Source organism: Prinia subflava, chromosome 8, assembly GCF_021018805.1.
Source record: "Prinia subflava isolate CZ2003 ecotype Zambia chromosome 8, Cam_Psub_1.2, whole genome shotgun sequence".
In the NCBI taxonomy this organism is placed as follows: domain Eukaryota; kingdom Metazoa; phylum Chordata; class Aves; order Passeriformes; family Cisticolidae; genus Prinia; species Prinia subflava.
Window position 1 is genome coordinate 5,035,722 of NC_086254.1, and position 17,255 is coordinate 5,052,976.

Below are 17,255 nucleotides of genomic sequence, written 5' to 3' on the forward strand. Positions count from 1 at the left end.
TGGTGAACCTTCCCATTGCAGGAAGGGTTTTGGCTCAGGTCCTTCTGCCTTGGCATCTTCACAGATCAAAAAACAAAGCAGAGAAAATCATCTTGTGCATCCAGGATTGAACGTGCAGCGTTTGGAGCGTGTGCTCCTCACCCCTCCAGCTACGCAGGGTCAAGGTCGAGTCATCCTCTGATGATTTTCCTGGAAGGGGAGCAGGACTTTGGGCAATAACAGCCTTTTCCAGACTTCCTTAAAAGCTAAATGCCAAGTGTTTCAAGAGCCTGAAATTGGGCCTGAGTTTATGTGTAAACCTTGGGAGCTCTGGCATCAGGCAGAGCCGGAGGTGAGACTTTGTTGGCTTGCAAAGGCTCCTGGAGAGCGATGCCAAGAATTCCTGGCACGTTTCTCCTCATGGGGAAGAGCAATGATTTCAGCTTGGATGTCACTGTCCAGTCATGAACTGGAGTGGCCCAACGTGGGGAAAGGTGAAAGAGCTGGAAAAATCAAAGGGTCTGTGGCAGACCCAGTTTCCTGCTGCTTCCTTTGGCCCCTGCTCCTGGCCCTGGCGCTCTCACACCCTCCTGTTTGTGTCGAGTGAGTCTCCAGCTTTGAGCCTTCGTGCCAAGGCACTCCAAGGTTTACTTATCTTACCATCATCTTCCTTCCAGTCAATAAAATAGACTTCAAACCTTTGAAGTAGTGGCTTTCAGTGCACTTCAGTTGACTTTTCAAAGACAGCTTCCCACATCACTTCTCAGCTTGTTTTCTTTCTTTTTTTTTTCTTTTTTTTTTTACAGTTATGTAAATTCAGGGAGGCCAGACAGTAAATGGAGGGAGATTAAAAAGCTCCACGAGGCTAATCAGGGTGTGAACTTGCAGAGCATCAGCTAATTTGCCATAACTGCCCATGTGTATCTCCCATCCCTTCAGCTGCACCGCTCTCCTCTCATTTCCTCGGGGCTCTGAGGATCCACAGGAGCAGCTCCCCCGTCCCATGGATGTGCAGCAAGTTCCAGCCTATCTCACCCCAAGGTGATTTATTCATCTGTCTGTACCCTCAGTAATCAAGCCACCATCTCATGGAAAGATTGCCTCTCATTCATTCATGTCTGGCCTTATAACTTCAAACTAAGTTGCTAGCATGTCTTAATTTTCTCCATCTGTGAAAACAGATGCTGTTTATTTTGGATGATTTGCCAAGGGAGCCCAGTTGCTGGGGCTTGTTGCAGGAGTCAGGGTTGCTGTTGCTCTGTGGTCTCAGGGGTTCTCCCCCCTCATCTGCCAGGCTCTGCTCCCCACCAGCCTGGGGCTCCAGGACTGTTCTCTTCAATGATCACTTCAAGGATTGATCCTGCAGCTTTGGAATGGCAAGAGACTGACACGAGGAAAGAAGTGTGAGCGTTGTGCCAATCTTCTATTCTCAGTTTGGGTTTTTTGTTTCTTTGTGTCCCACCACACGGCCTGTCCGTACAGATCCGTGGGGTTATTTCCAGAAACGTTCATCCCATGGCAGTGTCATCCATGGCTGTGCCCCTCGGGCACACAGAATTCCCAGAAGAGACATTTCTTAAGAGCATTTTCTTTGAGCAGAGGCTCTCTCTGAGTATTCATTCAGTGTTTGGCAAGATATCATAGAGTTGTTGAATGGTTTGGTTTGGAAGGGAACCTTTCACATCACCAAGTCCAACCCCCTGCCATGGGCAGGGACAGCTTCCCCTGGACCAGGCTGCTCAAAGCCCCATCCAGCCTGGCCTTGAGCACCTCCAGGGATGGGAATTGCCCAGTCTCTGATTTTCTGTGCATCAGACAGGGGGAGAGCAGCCCTGTCAGTGCCAAGGTGGCACCACAGCCTCTGCCAGTCCCTGCACTTGTGCTCTTTTCTCCACGAGGCCATGGCAATGTCAGGCCTGGCTTTCTAAAAGCCAGAGTTAGAGGCTAAAGACACTTTAAACCCACTTTCCCCAAGACTTCACCTTCTTTGTCCCATCACTTCTGCAGCAGCTCTCCTCTTCCCCGGCCTTTGAGGTATCTGCACATCTGAGGGGTCAGAGCGGGGGCTCAGCAGCTCGGGGAGGACAAAGGCAGGTTCCCTCTTCTGCTGGCTCTCAGTGCCCTGCCCGCCTGGCAGAGCCGTGCCCCTGCTGGCACAGGGGTGAGGGGCTGGCAGGAGGGCACGGCCCCGGGACAAGAGAAATGGGATGATTAAAAAGAAAGAACCACCAAAACCCAGCTGTGAGGAGTGAACTGACGGGGAGATGAAAGGGAAGCTCCATGTGCTTGGTTGCTTTCAGGGTCAGGCAGGGTTTTCCAGCCTTTTCTGGTTTTGTGGATGGTTTGTGGGGGACTGGCCAAAGCCAAGGGAAGGAGGGATGCAGATTCCTTTAAAACCTCTGTTTCTTTGGTGGCCTTTTTTTTCTCTTAAATTGAAAAACTCAGTCCAGGTAACCCAAAAGCCAAAAGGATCATTTACGAGAGAGCTGCAGGGCCTGGATCTCCTTGTGCAGGCTCCAAAGCTCGGCTCTGCAGAGGATTTTTGGGCAGGGTGGGAGGCTGGGGAATCTCCCGGCGTGGTGAGCCTTGGACAGGACGTTCAGCAGTGCCTCATGCAGAATTGGGCCCCCCCAGCCCATGTTTGGCCAGCAATAGCTTCCCAATTACATTTTAATGCAGTTTTAAAAGGCAGCCAATTGAATAATTAACCGTAGGGAAGAGGTTTTCTTCTTTCCAGATCTTTGTTGATGCAAATATTTTGCATCAGGCCACCCATGTTTTGGAGCAGGCAGGGATTCCCCATTCCTGGAGAAATACTGACCTCCAGTGGGATGTGCCTTTAGCACAACTACTCCTGCTCGATCCTGAGTCTTTTATTGGGGCTCTAAAATGTAAAAATGCAGAGACGGGAAAAAAATAAATCCATATGTTGTGTTCAAAGCATGTGCCACCTCTCCTTCCCTGCGGTGAGGCTTCTGAATAACATGAGAGGGGGAATGGCTTTAAATTGAAAGTTGTTTATCCAGATTGGAAATTGGGCAGGAATTGTTCCCTGGCAGGGTGGGCAGGCCCTGGCACAGGGTGCCCAGAGAAGCTGTGGCTGCCCCTGGATCCCTGGCAGTGCCCAAGGCCAGGCTGGACAGGGCTTGGAGCACCCTGGGCTGGTGGAAAGTGTCCCTGCCCATGGCAGGGGGTGGAATGGGATGAACTTTCAGTTCCTTCCCAACCCAAACCACTCTGTGGTTCTATTACACCAACACAGTAATTGTCTTTCTCACTGTTTAGGTTGAAAAATACCTTTAAGCTCATCATTATCCCATCACTGCCAAGCCCACCACAAACCATGTCCCCAAGTGCCACATCTACAAAAAAAAAAGGGGGAATTTGCAGCAGCAAAGACTCTGACTCCTGGGAAAGCAGTGTCACTTTGGGCATCACTTTGAGCCTCCATCACTGCTGCTCCTGGTCCAACCCTGTGGCCAGGACCTCCCTCCACAGCTGGTTTCAGGGTGTGTGGAGCATTCCCAGCCTGGCAAGACTGGGAGAGCTGGAGCTGAGCTGTGCACACGCTGCAGCCCTTGTCTGAAGGCTCAGAGAGGGAGGAACCCTGAGGACAGCCAGCCCTTGCTGCTCCCCAGGCAGCCCCTGCACTTCTTGCTCCCTGGCTGTTGATAAATGAGATATTTTTTTTTTCCTTCCAGCTGTCTGGAATTTAAGGGAATAATTAGAACAGGAATTATCAGGGAGGGACTGGAACAGCTGGGACCTGAGCTTTCCCCCACCTGGAAATCCAGGCACAGAGGGAGGGGTGCTGAGTCCCCGTGGTGGAGGTGCTGGCAGTGCAAAACACCAGCTCTGAACCCGGAGCTGAGCAGGTTTCCCAGCCAGGGAGAGGCCCAGACACTGCTGGCAGCGAGGGAAAAAGGTGAAACCAGTGGATTTCTGCTGCAGGACAGTTTGGGGATGGATTTGCCAATGGAACAGGGAGCTGGCCCTGCGGTGCTGCTCCTGCACCTCTCGCTGTAGCTGCAGCTCTCCCCTGCTCCACAGCTGGGCTGGGGTTACATGAGGGGAACGAGAGGTTTTTGTTTTGCTCCTGGAGCATTCCAGCAGTGCCTGTTGTGGTTTAGGGTGTGGGTTTTACTCTGGGGGGCAGGGGGAGAGAGGGATCCTTTGTAGAAAATTGGCAGAGCGGGAATTGCCGGGGGCTGCAGAGCCTGGCCCCGTGCCTGGGGCAGCAGTGGCCCCACCTGAGCCCCTCCTGGGGGGTGCCCCCACCCTGCTCCAGACCCCCACTCCACCCTCTCCCTGTGAGAGCCTCTCCCAGCCCCCACAGCCAGGGAAGCCTCTTCCATCACCTTTCCCCTGCAGAGCAGACCTGGGGATCAGTTCACGGGCTCAGCTCCCCTCATCCCTCTCCAGGTGCCCCCGCTCTGCCCAGCCAGGATGGTGCCAGGTACCCTTGGGGCACCAAAAATACCTGGCTGATGCCTTTGAAGCAGCTGTGCCAGTGCAGGCAGCTGCCTCTGGCACTGGGACGTGGCACTGGGACGTGGCACTGGGACGTGGCACTGGGACGTGGCACTGGGACGTGGCACTGGGACGTGGCACTGGGACGTGGCACTGGGACGTGGCACTGGGATGTGGCACTGCTCCTTCCCAGGGGCTGTGCCCACCCTGGGGCACCCCCAAGGAGGGCTGGAGCCCTGGGGTGAGCAGGGGTTGCTGCTGCCCCCAGACATAAGGAGAGACCAGCTCTGCTCTGAGCTGGCTCTGGTGGCCCAGGGGGGTTCCTGGGCTCTCTGCTGTCCCCTGGGTTGGGGTGACAGCCCTGCTCTGTTTGCAGTGCGCTGTGCTGAGCTGCAGCTGCAGCTGACCGAGGCCGTGTCCACCCTGGCTGGGCAGAAGGAGCTCGTGGCCAAGCTGGAGCACGACCTCAGCACCATCCAGGCCCTGTCTGCTGTGCATCGCCCAGATGCAGAGGTACCCCCTGCACACAGCCCTGGGCTGGCTCCCAGAGCTGCCAGCCTGGGGGAGTGTGCTCACCCCCTCTTTTTTACTTTTTAATTCTTTCCCTCCTTTTCTTTCGTTCTGATAATTCACCCGGCAGAGATTTGCATGGTGCCCGTGCAATGGGGAGGTGCTGGCGTGGGAGGGGGTGGCACCAGGGGCATCCAGGAACCATCCAGCCCTTCCCTGGGCTTTCCCCCACCTGGGAATCCAGGCACAGAGGGATGGACCCTGCACCCCGTGGTGGAGGTGCTGGCAGTGGAACACACCAGCTCTGAGCCCGGCGCTGAGCAGGTTTCAGGGGAAGCAGTGTCCAGGAGGGGTTGCTTTGCCCTGGCACCTCTGGGTGGGTGGGAAATGTTTAATCCCTTCTGCTTGTGCTGCCCAGGGTGCGGCCACCCCCGGCCTGGAGAAGATCCCGGAGCCCATCAAGGAGGCCACGGCGCTGTTCTATGGTGAGAGGGGGAGCCCAGCCGGGCTGGGACACCCAGCAGGGTCACTGCTCCGGGGTGGCAGCCTGAGGATGCTCCTGGGCCATCACTGTGTCTCTCCCTGGGACAGTTTGCCATGGTTTGCCCATCTGTTGGCCCCTGCAGGCTCTGTGCTGAGCTGGTGAGCCCAGGCTGAGCCAAACTCCCTGAGCTCTGTGCTCTGCCTGCTGCTCTCCCCACACCAAACCCCTCCGGAGGCAGCGAGTGAAACATTTCCTGTACATCAGCTCCTGCGCTGAGGTCTGCAGGAGAAAATGAATAAAAAAAACACCAAAAAAACCAACTCCTTGCTCCTCTGGGGAAAAAAAAATCCTTTCCTTTTTTTTTCCCTTTTTTTGCTTGGGTTTTTTTTGTTTGTTTGTTTTGAAAGGTTCTGAAAACACAAGATAAACAATATCACAGCAACAGTCCCACCAAGCTAAACAACCTGCAGCCACCCATCCTGCTCTATGAATAACTGCTCTGTGCTGCTGGTTGAGTCATGGCCTTGGGGACACATTTCTCCTTGGCTGTGAACGCCACTGCCAGGAAGGAAGAGCAGGGAGGGATGGGCACAGCCCCCCAGGCACCCACAGAGCCCCATCTGGGGGGGCAACCCATGTGGGACCCAAAAAGTGGGCATAGCAAGCTGGTGGTGGATGAGGGGTCAGGGTGGAGGAGGAGGGTTGTGGCTCTGGGGCTTTATTTTAATGCTGCAGCTGCTGCAGAAGGCAGAGGAGAGAGTCTGGCAGGGCTGGGAAGGGTTGGAGTCAGGGAAAGGCAGCCATGGGTTGCACCAAATAATGCAATTGGTCTTCCTGTCCACTTTGAGGATGAGTCCTCAAAAATAGAAAAAAAAAAAAAAAAAAAAAAAAAAAAAAAAAAAAAAAAACATAAATAGTAGTCCATGTAACAGGGGTTGATTTGGGTGCCCCCCAGGTCCCACAGCAGGAGGACCCTGGGGTGGATGGTGGGCATCTCACAGGTCACCTCTCACACCACACCTCACCCACAGGTCACCCTCCATCCCCTGGTGCCTCATTCCCTGAGGAGCAGATGGACTCGCTCCTCTCCATCATCTCCAGCCAGAGGGAACGCTTCCGGGCCAAGAACCAGGAGCTGGAGGGGGTGAGTCTACACCCAAAATGGACCCAAAAGGGTCACAAAATGGATGGCTGGTCATGAGATCTCACATTTTTATAAGTTTTGGTCCATTTGCACATTGGGGTTTAATTGTCCAATTCCAGCTCCAGGCTGTGAGGTCCCATCCTTCTCGTTCCTCCCTTCAGCCACCCTTGTTTGTGCTGTTGGGCTGAAAGTTGTCCTTGGTCCTCAGCAGGAAAAGGATTTGTTTTGTGTCCCTGCTCTGTGCAGAGCTGAGTGACCCTGACTGAGCTCAGAGCTGCATCTCTGGGCAGCACAGAGCCTGAAATACATGAAAGATAAAACTGAAGGCATCAATCCAGTTTTGCACCTTCTGTGGGAGCCATGTCCCATCCTAAACCCCCCAGCCTTGGCTGCCCCAGCCCTTCCCTGGCCACTGAGGGATGAACTCAGGACTGGGAGCCCCCTTCTGCCACTCCTGGGACAGTTTTAATTAGGGAGCAATCTGAATTCCAAGCTGGGGGGGTTTCATTCCCTGGATCCCCCTGTCCCACGCAGGAGAACCGCCTGCTGCAGCACACGGTGCACGCCCTGCAGAGCGAGCTGGACAACCTCAGAGCCGACAACATCAAGCTCTACGAGAAGATCAAGTTCCTGCAGAGCTACCCCGGCCGGGTGAGTGCCCAGCTGTCCGTCTGTCTGTCCACCCTCGAGCTGGGCCCGCTCACAGACACAGAAATTGCACATTCCCAGTGTGCAGTGGAAGGTGGAACTGACCGGGGTGGGAAAGGGGGCAGAGACACAACCTCCCTGCCAGGACCTGTGCTGAGGGGTCTTTGACACTTTTGAAGGCAGAAGCCCAAATTCCCTCCCTACCAGAGCTGCTACAGATGCTCACTGCTGGCAGCGTGCTGCTCTGGCAGGCCAGTGTGGATGCTTCTGCCTGACCAGGCTGCCAGAGGTTAAACTGGGACCTCCTGCAAGAAACTTTTCTATTTTAAAATATATATTTAAATATATAATTATAAATATAAAATTATTAAATATAAATATTAAAATGTATTTTTATATTTTAAAATATATTTAAATATATAAATATAAATATAAATATATTAAATAGAAATATTAAAACTTAAATGTATTTTTATATTTTAAATTTTATGTTTACATATACATTTATATATTTTTATGTAGATATAATAGTTATATTTTATAACAAATATTTTCTGGTAGAGCCTGGAAAACAATTCATCCTGCCCTACTTGTGCTCATTCCTGAACTGCTTGTATCCAGCAGGGAAAGCTGCTCCCTGAGCAGCCAGCAGCCAGCCAAAAGAGCAGGAGCCAGCCCAAAATCATCCCAGCAATGCCAGGAGAAGGCTGGGAAGGGGGACCAGATTTGCTGCCACCTGCTCTGCTCGGGCTGTGTCCCTCAGGAGGGTCATCCCTGGCTTTGCAGGAGGCTCAGGAGGCTGCCTGGGAGCTTTTCCAGTGCCAGCTCTTCCCTGCTCAGAGCCAGGCTCTCCTGACCTCGGGCTTTCCTTAGAAATGCCACTGCCAGAGGGGACACCCATTCCCTGCCGTGCTTCCCCCTGCCTGCACCGAGTCTGTTTTGTTGAGGGATATTTTAACAGCATTTGGAGGTGGGAAACTCCTACAGCAGCAAGGGGCCTTATTTGGTTCTTTCCTTTCTGCCTCCCTGATGACGCCAGGTCGTCCCCTCTGACATTTTTCCCGTTTCTCCTGCGGAATATCATCTCCATGTTTATCCTCCTCCACAAGGCAACCCCTGCATGCCATTGCCATGAGCTAAAGAGCAGAGCCCTGCACGGCAGCGGCGCAGGATTGCATAATTCACCCCCTAAATGGGGCATGTGACACCTCAAAAATGCTCACCAGAGCTCCTGGCAGCAGCGGCTCCTGGCCCTAAATCGGGCTCTGCTCTCACAGCAGTGACCCCAGGGTCAGGTTGCAGTGTGTAAACCTTACTAAAGGTTTACACAGAGGTGTAAGAACCAGCCACAGGGCAACCCTCTGCACGCAGGAACGGGTCCAGAAAGGCTCGAGAGTGCCCGGCTGGGCACTGGCGGTGGCGCAGCACAGGGACGGGGAATTGGCACTGGAGCAAGGAGCCAGGGCTGGCAGCAGGCTGTGCCCAGGCTGGTGGCACCGTGTGATGTCTCCAGGCTGGATTTGGGCAGGAATGGTGTGAGGTCTGCAGCTCCTGCAGGAAGGAGGAGCAGGGAGGCTGCAGGAGCATCCTCGGGGCTGTGTCGGGGGAATTTCTGTGCCAGGAGTATAAAATCCAGCCTGTCTGGAATCTTTCCAGGGGTTGTGAATGCCCCATCACAGGAAGAGTTCAAGGCCATGCTGGATAAAGCCAGGTCTATCAGGAGGTGCCCATGGCAGCAGGGGTTAAGACTAGGTTAAGGTCCCTTCCAAGTCCTCAAGGTTCTGACTCCCTGATTATATGGCTTAGGCCAAGAAGGATTTTGGAACTTGTGGTAAAGCCCTGGTTATGCTGAGGCAAATAAAATCTTTTGAGTTGGTTTGAATGAAATTTTACCTGCAAGTGAAATACTTCTGAACACATAATTTGGTTATTTTCCTTCATTTTCCTTCATTTTCCTTGCCCTTTTCCCAGTTTATAACAGCTCTGTTTGAACAATTATTTCCTCATCCTAAAATGTGTCTCCCTCCTGCCTGGCCCAGCAGCAAAGGAATTCAGGGTGGGATTTGCAGTAGCCCAGGTGAGCTCTGTGAGGATGACACAGGACACAAATATTTCATGGAAAGGGCCAAAAACAGGGAGAAACAGGAGAAACAGGGAGTGCCCATGGCAGAATCCCCAGGGTCCTTTCCAACCCAAACCACTCCACAGTTTAAGAAGAAAGGACTTTGTTCAGCAGCTCCTGTTGTGCCTCTCCTTTCTGAAGGGGATGTCAGCCCCATGGGTCAGCTCTGGGCTGTGCTGCTCCATCCTTTGGGGGTCTTTTCCTCCAAACGGGGGAGCTGGGGGTGCTGTCCCTGTGCTGGGTGTCCCTGTGCTGGGTGTCCCTGTGCTGGGTGTCCCTGTGCTGGGTGTCCCTGTGCTGGGTGTCCCTGTGCTGGGTGTCCCTGCTGGCTCACCCTGCCTTTGCTCCCCCAGGGCAGCAGCAGGGATGACACGGAGCAGCGCTACTCCTCCCAGTACGAGGAACGCCTGGACCCCTTCTCCTCCTTCAGCAGGAAGGTAGGAAAGGCTCCCCCCTCTGCACCAGCCCCTCTGTCTGCTGGGGGATCTCCCCCAGATGAAATCCAGGGACCTCTGATGGAATGAAAAGCACTCAAATGCCCTTTGCTTTCAAAAACAAAAAACAAATCAAAGTCGCTGTGCCCAGATGATGGCGGGGGGCAAATAGGAGCAGCCTTGGGCACAGCGTTCCTTCCCTGATTTGCAGACCCCAAATTAGCCCTCGGAGCCTCAAAATTCTGTCTGATTTCCTTGCAGGAACGCCAGAGGAAGTACCTGAGCCTCAGTCCCTGGGACAAAGCCACGCTGGGCATGGTGAGTGGCTGCTCTGCCAGCACTGCTGGGAGCTGAGAGGTTTTCAGCCCAGTGCCTGCAAGGGAACAGGGCTCTGGGGATGTGGGAATGCCCCTGACCCCGGGCAGGGGTGCAGAGCACACTGGGCCACGCTGGAATTTGGGTCAGGAGCAATCCCTTTGCTCCCTTGCTGCCCAGGGCAGTGGTGGCATCACCATCCCCAGAGGTACTGAAAGAACATGGAGATGTGGCACTTGGGGACATGGTTTAGTGCTGGGCTTGGCAGTGCTGGGGGAATGGTTGGACTCGAGGATTTCTGAGGTCTTTTCCAACCTCCACAATTCTCATTCTATGGTTCCAAGCCCCTCTGGTTTGTAACATGGGGTGGGGCTCAGGTCCAGCACTCCAGGGAAGGTCTCTGCCCCACACAGCGCAGCATCCTCAAGCACACGTTGTCTTCTCATTGCATTCTCCATAAAAACCCCTTCCCAAGCCCTGATCCTTCCTGCTCTGGCTGTTCCTTCCCAAAAAAGCATCAGGGAATATCCTGGGGAAGCTGTGGTGTCTGCAGCAGCAGAGGGTCCTTGCCTGAGCCACAGAGGGCAGGAGGTGACTGCTGCCACTGCAGGTTTGGGCTGCCATCTCTCAGGGTGTAACTTTCTGAGCTAAAAATGTGGTTATTGAGGAAATCTGACTTCCAATGGAATTCGTGGCATTAGCAGCAGGCTCAGGAAGAGGTTTTGGCTGAGTTAACCCCTGGCTGTCCAGCACAGGGAAGATGAACGTGGGACTGTGGGGCTGCAGCAGCCCCAGAACACAGAGACATCCTGTCATAAAGGCAGAGCTGTCATTTGCATAAAAACCAAGCAAATGCCAACATGAATATGGATTGTGTGGCGTGCCAGCACCACGGAGAATTAATGAAAGGCATTCACAAAAAAAAAAAAAAAAAAACTGACTTAGGGGAGTTATTCCTTGGGAATATTTAAGAACATAATCTTGTTTGTTACAGCAGCCTCCGCCGTGGCCGTGAATAGCAAAGACGATTTGAGCCCGGAATGGGTTTGGTGGGAGATCTGTGGGTTTTAATGCCAGCTTTGGAAAGCCTGCCTGGCGTTTGGGGAATGTGCTTATGTCCATAATGAGTCCCTGGCTTCCAGCAGGAATAAAGAGTGGCTATGAAGGAAGGCAGGGCCCGTCCCTTGCAAGCCACTCCTCTGATTTTCGTGCTTTTGAAGGGATGGACAGGAAGGTTTCCCTGTGGGATCTTGGTGTGATGTGCCAAAAGGGCTCAGGCATCATCAGGGTCTGGCTGTGGCTCAGTGGCCTCTCCAAAATGAGGGGTGGGGGGCCATTCATCCCCACCCACAGGATTCCAGCCCCAGTGAGCTTGGACAGCCCTGTGGGGTGGAGAGCAAACCTCTCAGGACAGACCTTGCAGAGCCAGAGCAAGGGGACACCAGGAGCAGCTTCTGGGAACACCAGCACAGCCTTGGCTGCAGTGCCCTGCTCAGGAGGCTGCAAATCACGGAGTTGTTTGAGCTGATGAATTAAAGATGTGCAAAGCTTAATTACTGCCGGGGTTTCTCTGCGGAGCAGGCACCGAGGCAGGGCTGGCACAGCGAGAGCCACTGGAGAGAGCTGGGCTAAAGCAACTCAGAATAAACCCCAGAAGAGTTTTCAGTGGGGGAAGCCCACACTTGGCAGCCCTGAATCCACCTCGGTTTGGGCAAATTTGGGCTGAGAGCGTAGGCACTTGTGCAGCCCCTTTGAAGGAGCATCACCACTCAGAGGTGGGTGGCAAACACCACCTCACTGCAGGTTTGTGTCGGGTCTGGCAGGAACAGGCTCCCCGCCCTGGCCAGGACCTCTGCAGGCCTGTTTGAGGAGAGCTGGATTCCAGTGGCCCACGTTAAAATGGGATTTTCCCTTCTGCCCTTCCGCAGGGCCGGCTCATCCTGTCCAACAAGACCGCTCGGACCGTGGCCTTCTTCTACACCCTGCTCCTGCACTGCCTCGTCTTCCTGGTGAGTGTGGGGGCCACAGGGGGTGGGCACTGAGATAAAACATCTGCCCTCATCCCCTCAGGGGGACCTGGGCTGCTTGAAGCTGTTGTGCCAAGCCAGAGTGTCACACCAGCTGTGCCAGTGGCTCTGGAGGCACGGCAGGCCGGGAGGGTGGGACATGGACACCCCAAGGAATATCCAAATATCCCCCGGGGTGGGAATCCCACCCTGCATGGGCACAGGCTGGCCCAAGGGCAGGAGCTGGAAGTTCTCTGTGTGCTCACGTTGTTCCTGGGATCAGCCGTGGTGCTGCTGTGCCAGGAGCTCACACCGAGTTCAGGTGTTCCCAAGCAGCCCCTCCGCTTAGGGGGGAGGTTAATTTTGGTTAATTATTATGAATCTAGTACCATAAGTGATTTTAGGAATAAAAACGCATGCCCCTGAGCCCACACTCCCTGGTTCTAGGCCGTGTGGATCCTGGTGCTGGGTGCATCCTGAACCTCCTGCTCAGTGGAGTTCATTTGTTGCCTCTCCAGGGATGAGCTCTGGCTCTCCCCATGCTCCTGCCATGCCCTGTGGCTCTGTTTTTTCTCGAGTTTTCAAGTTTCCCCATCTCTACATTAGGGTTGAAAGCAGAGAAGCAGAGGTTTGGGAGGAATGGAGGCTTCAGCCAGCCCAAATCTCCTGGGAGTTTGTCGTGGTGCAAACTCCTCCTGTATCCTTGCACAGTTTCTGGGAGTTTGTCATTTCAGAGAGAAAAAAAAAAGCCAAACAAATCATCAATAATTAAACGAGGAAACGAGATGAAAGCCAAATCAGAACAATATTTCTGTCCTGCTCTCAAAGTTATTTTGGTGAGGAAAGGAGCAAAGGAAATAAAAAGTTAAACATCATTAAAGTTTAAAGCTCTAACCCAAAAAAAAAAAAAAAGGAAAATTCATAAATATTACATGGCTGGAATGATCTTACATCATCTAGACACAAAAGAGCCTGAAATCCAGCACCCAGCACTGCCTGGGCTGGGGATGAGCTGTGTGTGCCACACGGGACTGGAGGAAGCCCCTGCCCCTGCATCCCCTCAGTGGGAGTGACATTTCTGCCTCTGATCCTGGGAGACTGCAGTGAACCCTGGGCTGAGCCTGCTGCTGGGTGTTTGTGTGCTTAGGGTTATTCCCTGATGAAAACAGTTTACAAATCCCCAAGGTTTGAATGAATCAGTTGGGGATGGGAGGGCTTCTCCCTCTTCCCAAACCCCAGCACTGCCTCCTGCCTCCCCAGAGCTCGGCTCTGCAGTGCAAACACAGAGGCATAAAGGTAAAAAGGAGCCAAGCCAAGCACTGACCTTCCTTAAGCCTGTTCCAAAAATACATCTCCATCCATGTGCAGCCCTGAGCCTCATCCCAAACCACCACAGCCACATCAGCACTGTCCCAGTAAAAATAACCCACTGGGAAAGGTCATCCTGACCATCCTTGAGGGCAACCCCTGCAGCACCCTGGGGTTCTGATCACAGAATCACAGTGTGGGTGGGAAGGGACCTTAAAGATCCCCCAGTTCCACCCCCTGCCATGGCAGGGACACTTCCCACTGTCCCAGGCTGCTCCAAGCCCTGTCCAGCCTGGCCTTGGGCACTGCCAGGGATCCAGGGGCAGCCACAGCTGCTCTGGGCACCCTGTGCCAGGGCCTGCCCACCCTCACAGGGAAGAATTTCTCCCTGATATCAAGTCTAAACCTACTCTCTGTCAGTTTGAAGCCCACTAGTCTGATATCTAACCTACAGTCTAATCCCACTCTCTCTCAGTTTGAAGCCATTCCTTTGTCCTGTCACTCCGTGCCTTGTCACAGGTCCCTCTCCAGGAGGGGATGGCAGGGCCAGGCTGGCACAGCAGTGGCACAGCCTGCAGTGAGGAGGGGCTGGGGTGGAGGTGGGAGCAGGGCTGATCCCATTCCTTCCCTTGCAGGTGCTCTACAAAACCGCCTGGAGCGAGAGCGTGGGCCGGGACTGCGCCGCCTTCTGTGCTAAGAAGTGAGTCAGGACAGGCTGGGCCAGGCTGGTGTGCTGGGCAGGGCTTGGTGGTCTGCAGCAGATTTTTTGGGCACCCCAGTGCTGGAATTAGGGCCAGTTAATTGGGTTTTAAACCCAATGAGGGAGCGGGGAGAGAAAAATTTTGCAGAACAGGGCAACCTCTTGTGCTCGTTTGGGTTTTCCAAACCCTTTCCTGCGGGCAGCCCTTGCCCAGGAGGAATCCTGGTGAAGGCAAAGGTGATCCTGGGTCAGACCCGTGCCATGAGCTCCCTGCTCAGGAAGGGCAGGGTCAGACCCCCCCAGTTCCCTGCAGCCCGTGGCTGGAGCAGAGCACTTTACCCTCGAGGAATGACCCCTTGGGATGTGCTGGGCTGGCACCTGGGGCCTGCTGCAGGTTAACGTGGCTCTGCCCTCTCTCCCCAGGTACGCTGACCACCTGCACAGGTTCCACAAGGACGGGGACGTGCCTGACCTGTGGCAGTGACAGCCGGACATGGCCCTGAGCCCGCCCTGCTCTCCTGTAGCTTTGCTTTCTGCTTCGTAGGATGAAGACAGTGATCCCCCCTCCATTCCCACCCTTGAAATTAAAAGCCTCAGCAAAGGGAGAATCATTTTCCAGCCCTGCAAAGGCTTCAGCATTCCCATGCTTTCCTGATGTCTCAGAGAGCTCTGCCTTTACCAAAACACATGGAAAATGCAGGATCAGAGGTGCCCCTCCTCCCAGATCCACAACTCCCATCCTGTTTGAAGTCCAGTGCAACACTGGGTGGGCTAAATCCAGCCAGAAATGGGGAGGAAAAGCAACCTCCTGAACCTGCATTTTCAGATGTTGTGCTGCTTGAGAATTCCTGGTTTGCTCCTGCCCGTGCTGCTGGAGCCCTTCTCGAGCTGGAGCCCTCAGTTTGGGAATAGTCAGGAATAGTCAGGACTTACAGGGCACGAAGGGAGGTGCTGCTGGTCACGCCTGACCTTACAGGGATGCTCCACACTCTCCTTGCTGAGATATTTCTGCCTTTTAGGAAACCGCGAGTCAAATCAAGCAATTGCTGGTGATTGGTTTTGCTGGGTCATGAACAGTGGGCTGCTAATTTGGGTTGATTTGGGGAGACAGAGGTGATAGGAAATGCTCCAATTAAAAAGAGCAGGTCCCAGCAACCCCCCCTTCCTGCTGTGACCACATGATGAGGGAAGGTATTAGCTTGTTAACGTGGTCTTCAATTAAAATTCCCCTCTGTAGACAGGAGAAGAGCATTGCTCCCAATTAATATTTCATTGCAGACTCACCTCCATTCCCATTCCCGTTGCTGGGAAGCCAGGGCCTCTAACAGAGTGTGCAGGCAGGGAAAGGCCTCTCATCTGCCACGGGCAGCCAGGGTTTATTTATAGGAGCTGTGGCCGACGGCAAAATGTAAAATACTCCTAAATTGAAGGGAAGGATAAACCCCGAGGGACCAACCTGCACCTGTCCTGCTCAGCACAGGGAAAACCGAGCCCAAAAGGAAGGGAAGCACCCCGGGATGCAGTGAGGGGGTGATGCTGTCATGGCTGGGGCCCTCCTCATAAACTAATCAACTTCAGCTCTGGGGGAGATGAGCTTTGGCTGCCTGGAATCAGTAGATGGGAAACACGATCCAGGGAAGGGTGGGCTGCTTTTTGAGGCTTTGTTGGGAAGGTTAAATTTGCTTTTTTTAGCAGCTGTATGTGGTGTCTTGGAATTGCAAAACTTCTGCAGCTATTCACACTTGTACTCCTCATAAATGACTTAAAATAGATGCTGAGTTCTGTTGGACAAGCGATAAAATAAACTTAGCCATGCATTGACTGGGTGGCTTTTGTGCTCTGCTTCCTTTTCTATTTTTTTTTTTTTTGGACTTTTGATATTAAACAACTGAGAAATGTCCTGCTCAGAGTCCAAGGGCAGAGTGTGCAGCTAATTTTAGAAACCCATTACAGCAGCTACAGGCAGTGATGTCTCGCAGCGCCGGGGAGGGCAGGACCTCTGTCCCCATGAGCTGGAGCCAGCGTCCCAGCTCTCATCAACACCAGCGTCCCACGGGCCTGAGAAAGGCTCTGGGCACGGAGGGACCACGGGAATTGAGCCCAGGCAGCTCCAAATCCGGAGATATTCTGGATATCCCCACGTGTCTGTTGGCAAAGGCGCTCCAGCTGGACGGTGTAAATTTGCCTGGCTAATCTTGGCGAGCTGTTCATGATTCCCCCCTTCCTCAGCCTCCTTTTTCCTTGCTTTTACAGCCCTGGAGACCCCAGCAGCCCCAGCCTGGCTGAGCTGAGCTGCTTTGGGTTTCAGGCACAGCTTCCTTTGGCCAAGCCCAGCAGTGTGTGGGGATCTGGGGAGGGCCAGGAGCTGTTCCCCCACCACGAGGGGCCTCTGTGCCAGAGGCTTTCCAGCCCCTCGGGATACCTGGGCCTTGCCAGTCCCCTGGAGCTGCTGAATTTCATCCTCAGGCAGAGCTGTCACCTTCTTCCACCCAAAATAAAAACCACGAGCTCCCTGATTTGTCCCAAAATCCCTCCCGGGGAGGGCAGGCGGCAGATGTGGGCTGCTGTTTGCTCTTCTGATCTCCCAGTTCTGCAGCCTCCAGCAGCCCCCACTGCCGTGGCATGGCCCTGCCTGCCCAGCTCCCCTCGGCTGTCCCCGGGGATGTCCCGGTGTCCCCAGAGCCCGGCTCCGGCTGCCAAACCCCGTGTGGGGAGGCAGGGAAAGCCTGAGCTGGGGAGGGCTCTCGGGTCACTGCCCGGAGCCTCAGCCAAGTTTTCAGAGCTGTGCTGGAGGTGCTGGGCTCCGGGGGATCCCGGGGATTCCGGGCACAGCGGAGCGTGCCGGGACAGTGGGGTGCTCCTGCTTAGGACAAAGCCAAGTCTTGCAGGTTTTGGTGCCTCGGGAGATGCTCTGCATGTGAGGGGTGTCCTGGAGTGGCAGTGGCACCTTCTCCAGCCCTCAACACCCCCAGGCCAGCTTGGGAGTGCTGGCAGGGCTGTGTCCAAACCCCTTTCCTCCAGAAAAATGATGCTGTGCCTCCACTAAAGCAAGCAGGAGCCCCAGCTTCGGGCAAGAGCTCCAAAGCAGCTCCCCCTGTGCAGGATTTGGAGCAGGAGCAGCACTGTCCCTGCTGT

At 54.1% G+C, this 17,255-nt stretch overlaps 1 protein-coding gene across 2 annotated transcripts in view; it reads left to right on the forward strand.

Moving 5' to 3' along the window:
- CUX1 (cut like homeobox 1) overlaps nucleotides 1–15,948 on the forward strand; it is a 270,018-nt gene extending 254,070 nt beyond the window's left edge. For both annotated transcript variants that reach the window (XM_063402464.1, XM_063402462.1), the window contains exons 15-23: nucleotides 4,826–4,962; nucleotides 5,378–5,444; nucleotides 6,475–6,587; nucleotides 7,122–7,238; nucleotides 9,711–9,794; nucleotides 10,053–10,109; nucleotides 12,035–12,115; nucleotides 14,056–14,120; nucleotides 14,544–15,948. In XM_063402464.1, the coding sequence (XP_063258534.1) occupies nucleotides 4,826–4,962; nucleotides 5,378–5,444; nucleotides 6,475–6,587; nucleotides 7,122–7,238; nucleotides 9,711–9,794; nucleotides 10,053–10,109; nucleotides 12,035–12,115; nucleotides 14,056–14,120; nucleotides 14,544–14,604 (782 nt within the window). In that variant the 3' untranslated portion in view covers nucleotides 14,605–15,948. The remainder of the gene's footprint in view (nucleotides 1–4,825; nucleotides 4,963–5,377; nucleotides 5,445–6,474; nucleotides 6,588–7,121; nucleotides 7,239–9,710; nucleotides 9,795–10,052; nucleotides 10,110–12,034; nucleotides 12,116–14,055; nucleotides 14,121–14,543) is intronic.
- Nucleotides 15,949–17,255: the final 1,307 nt, after the last annotated feature.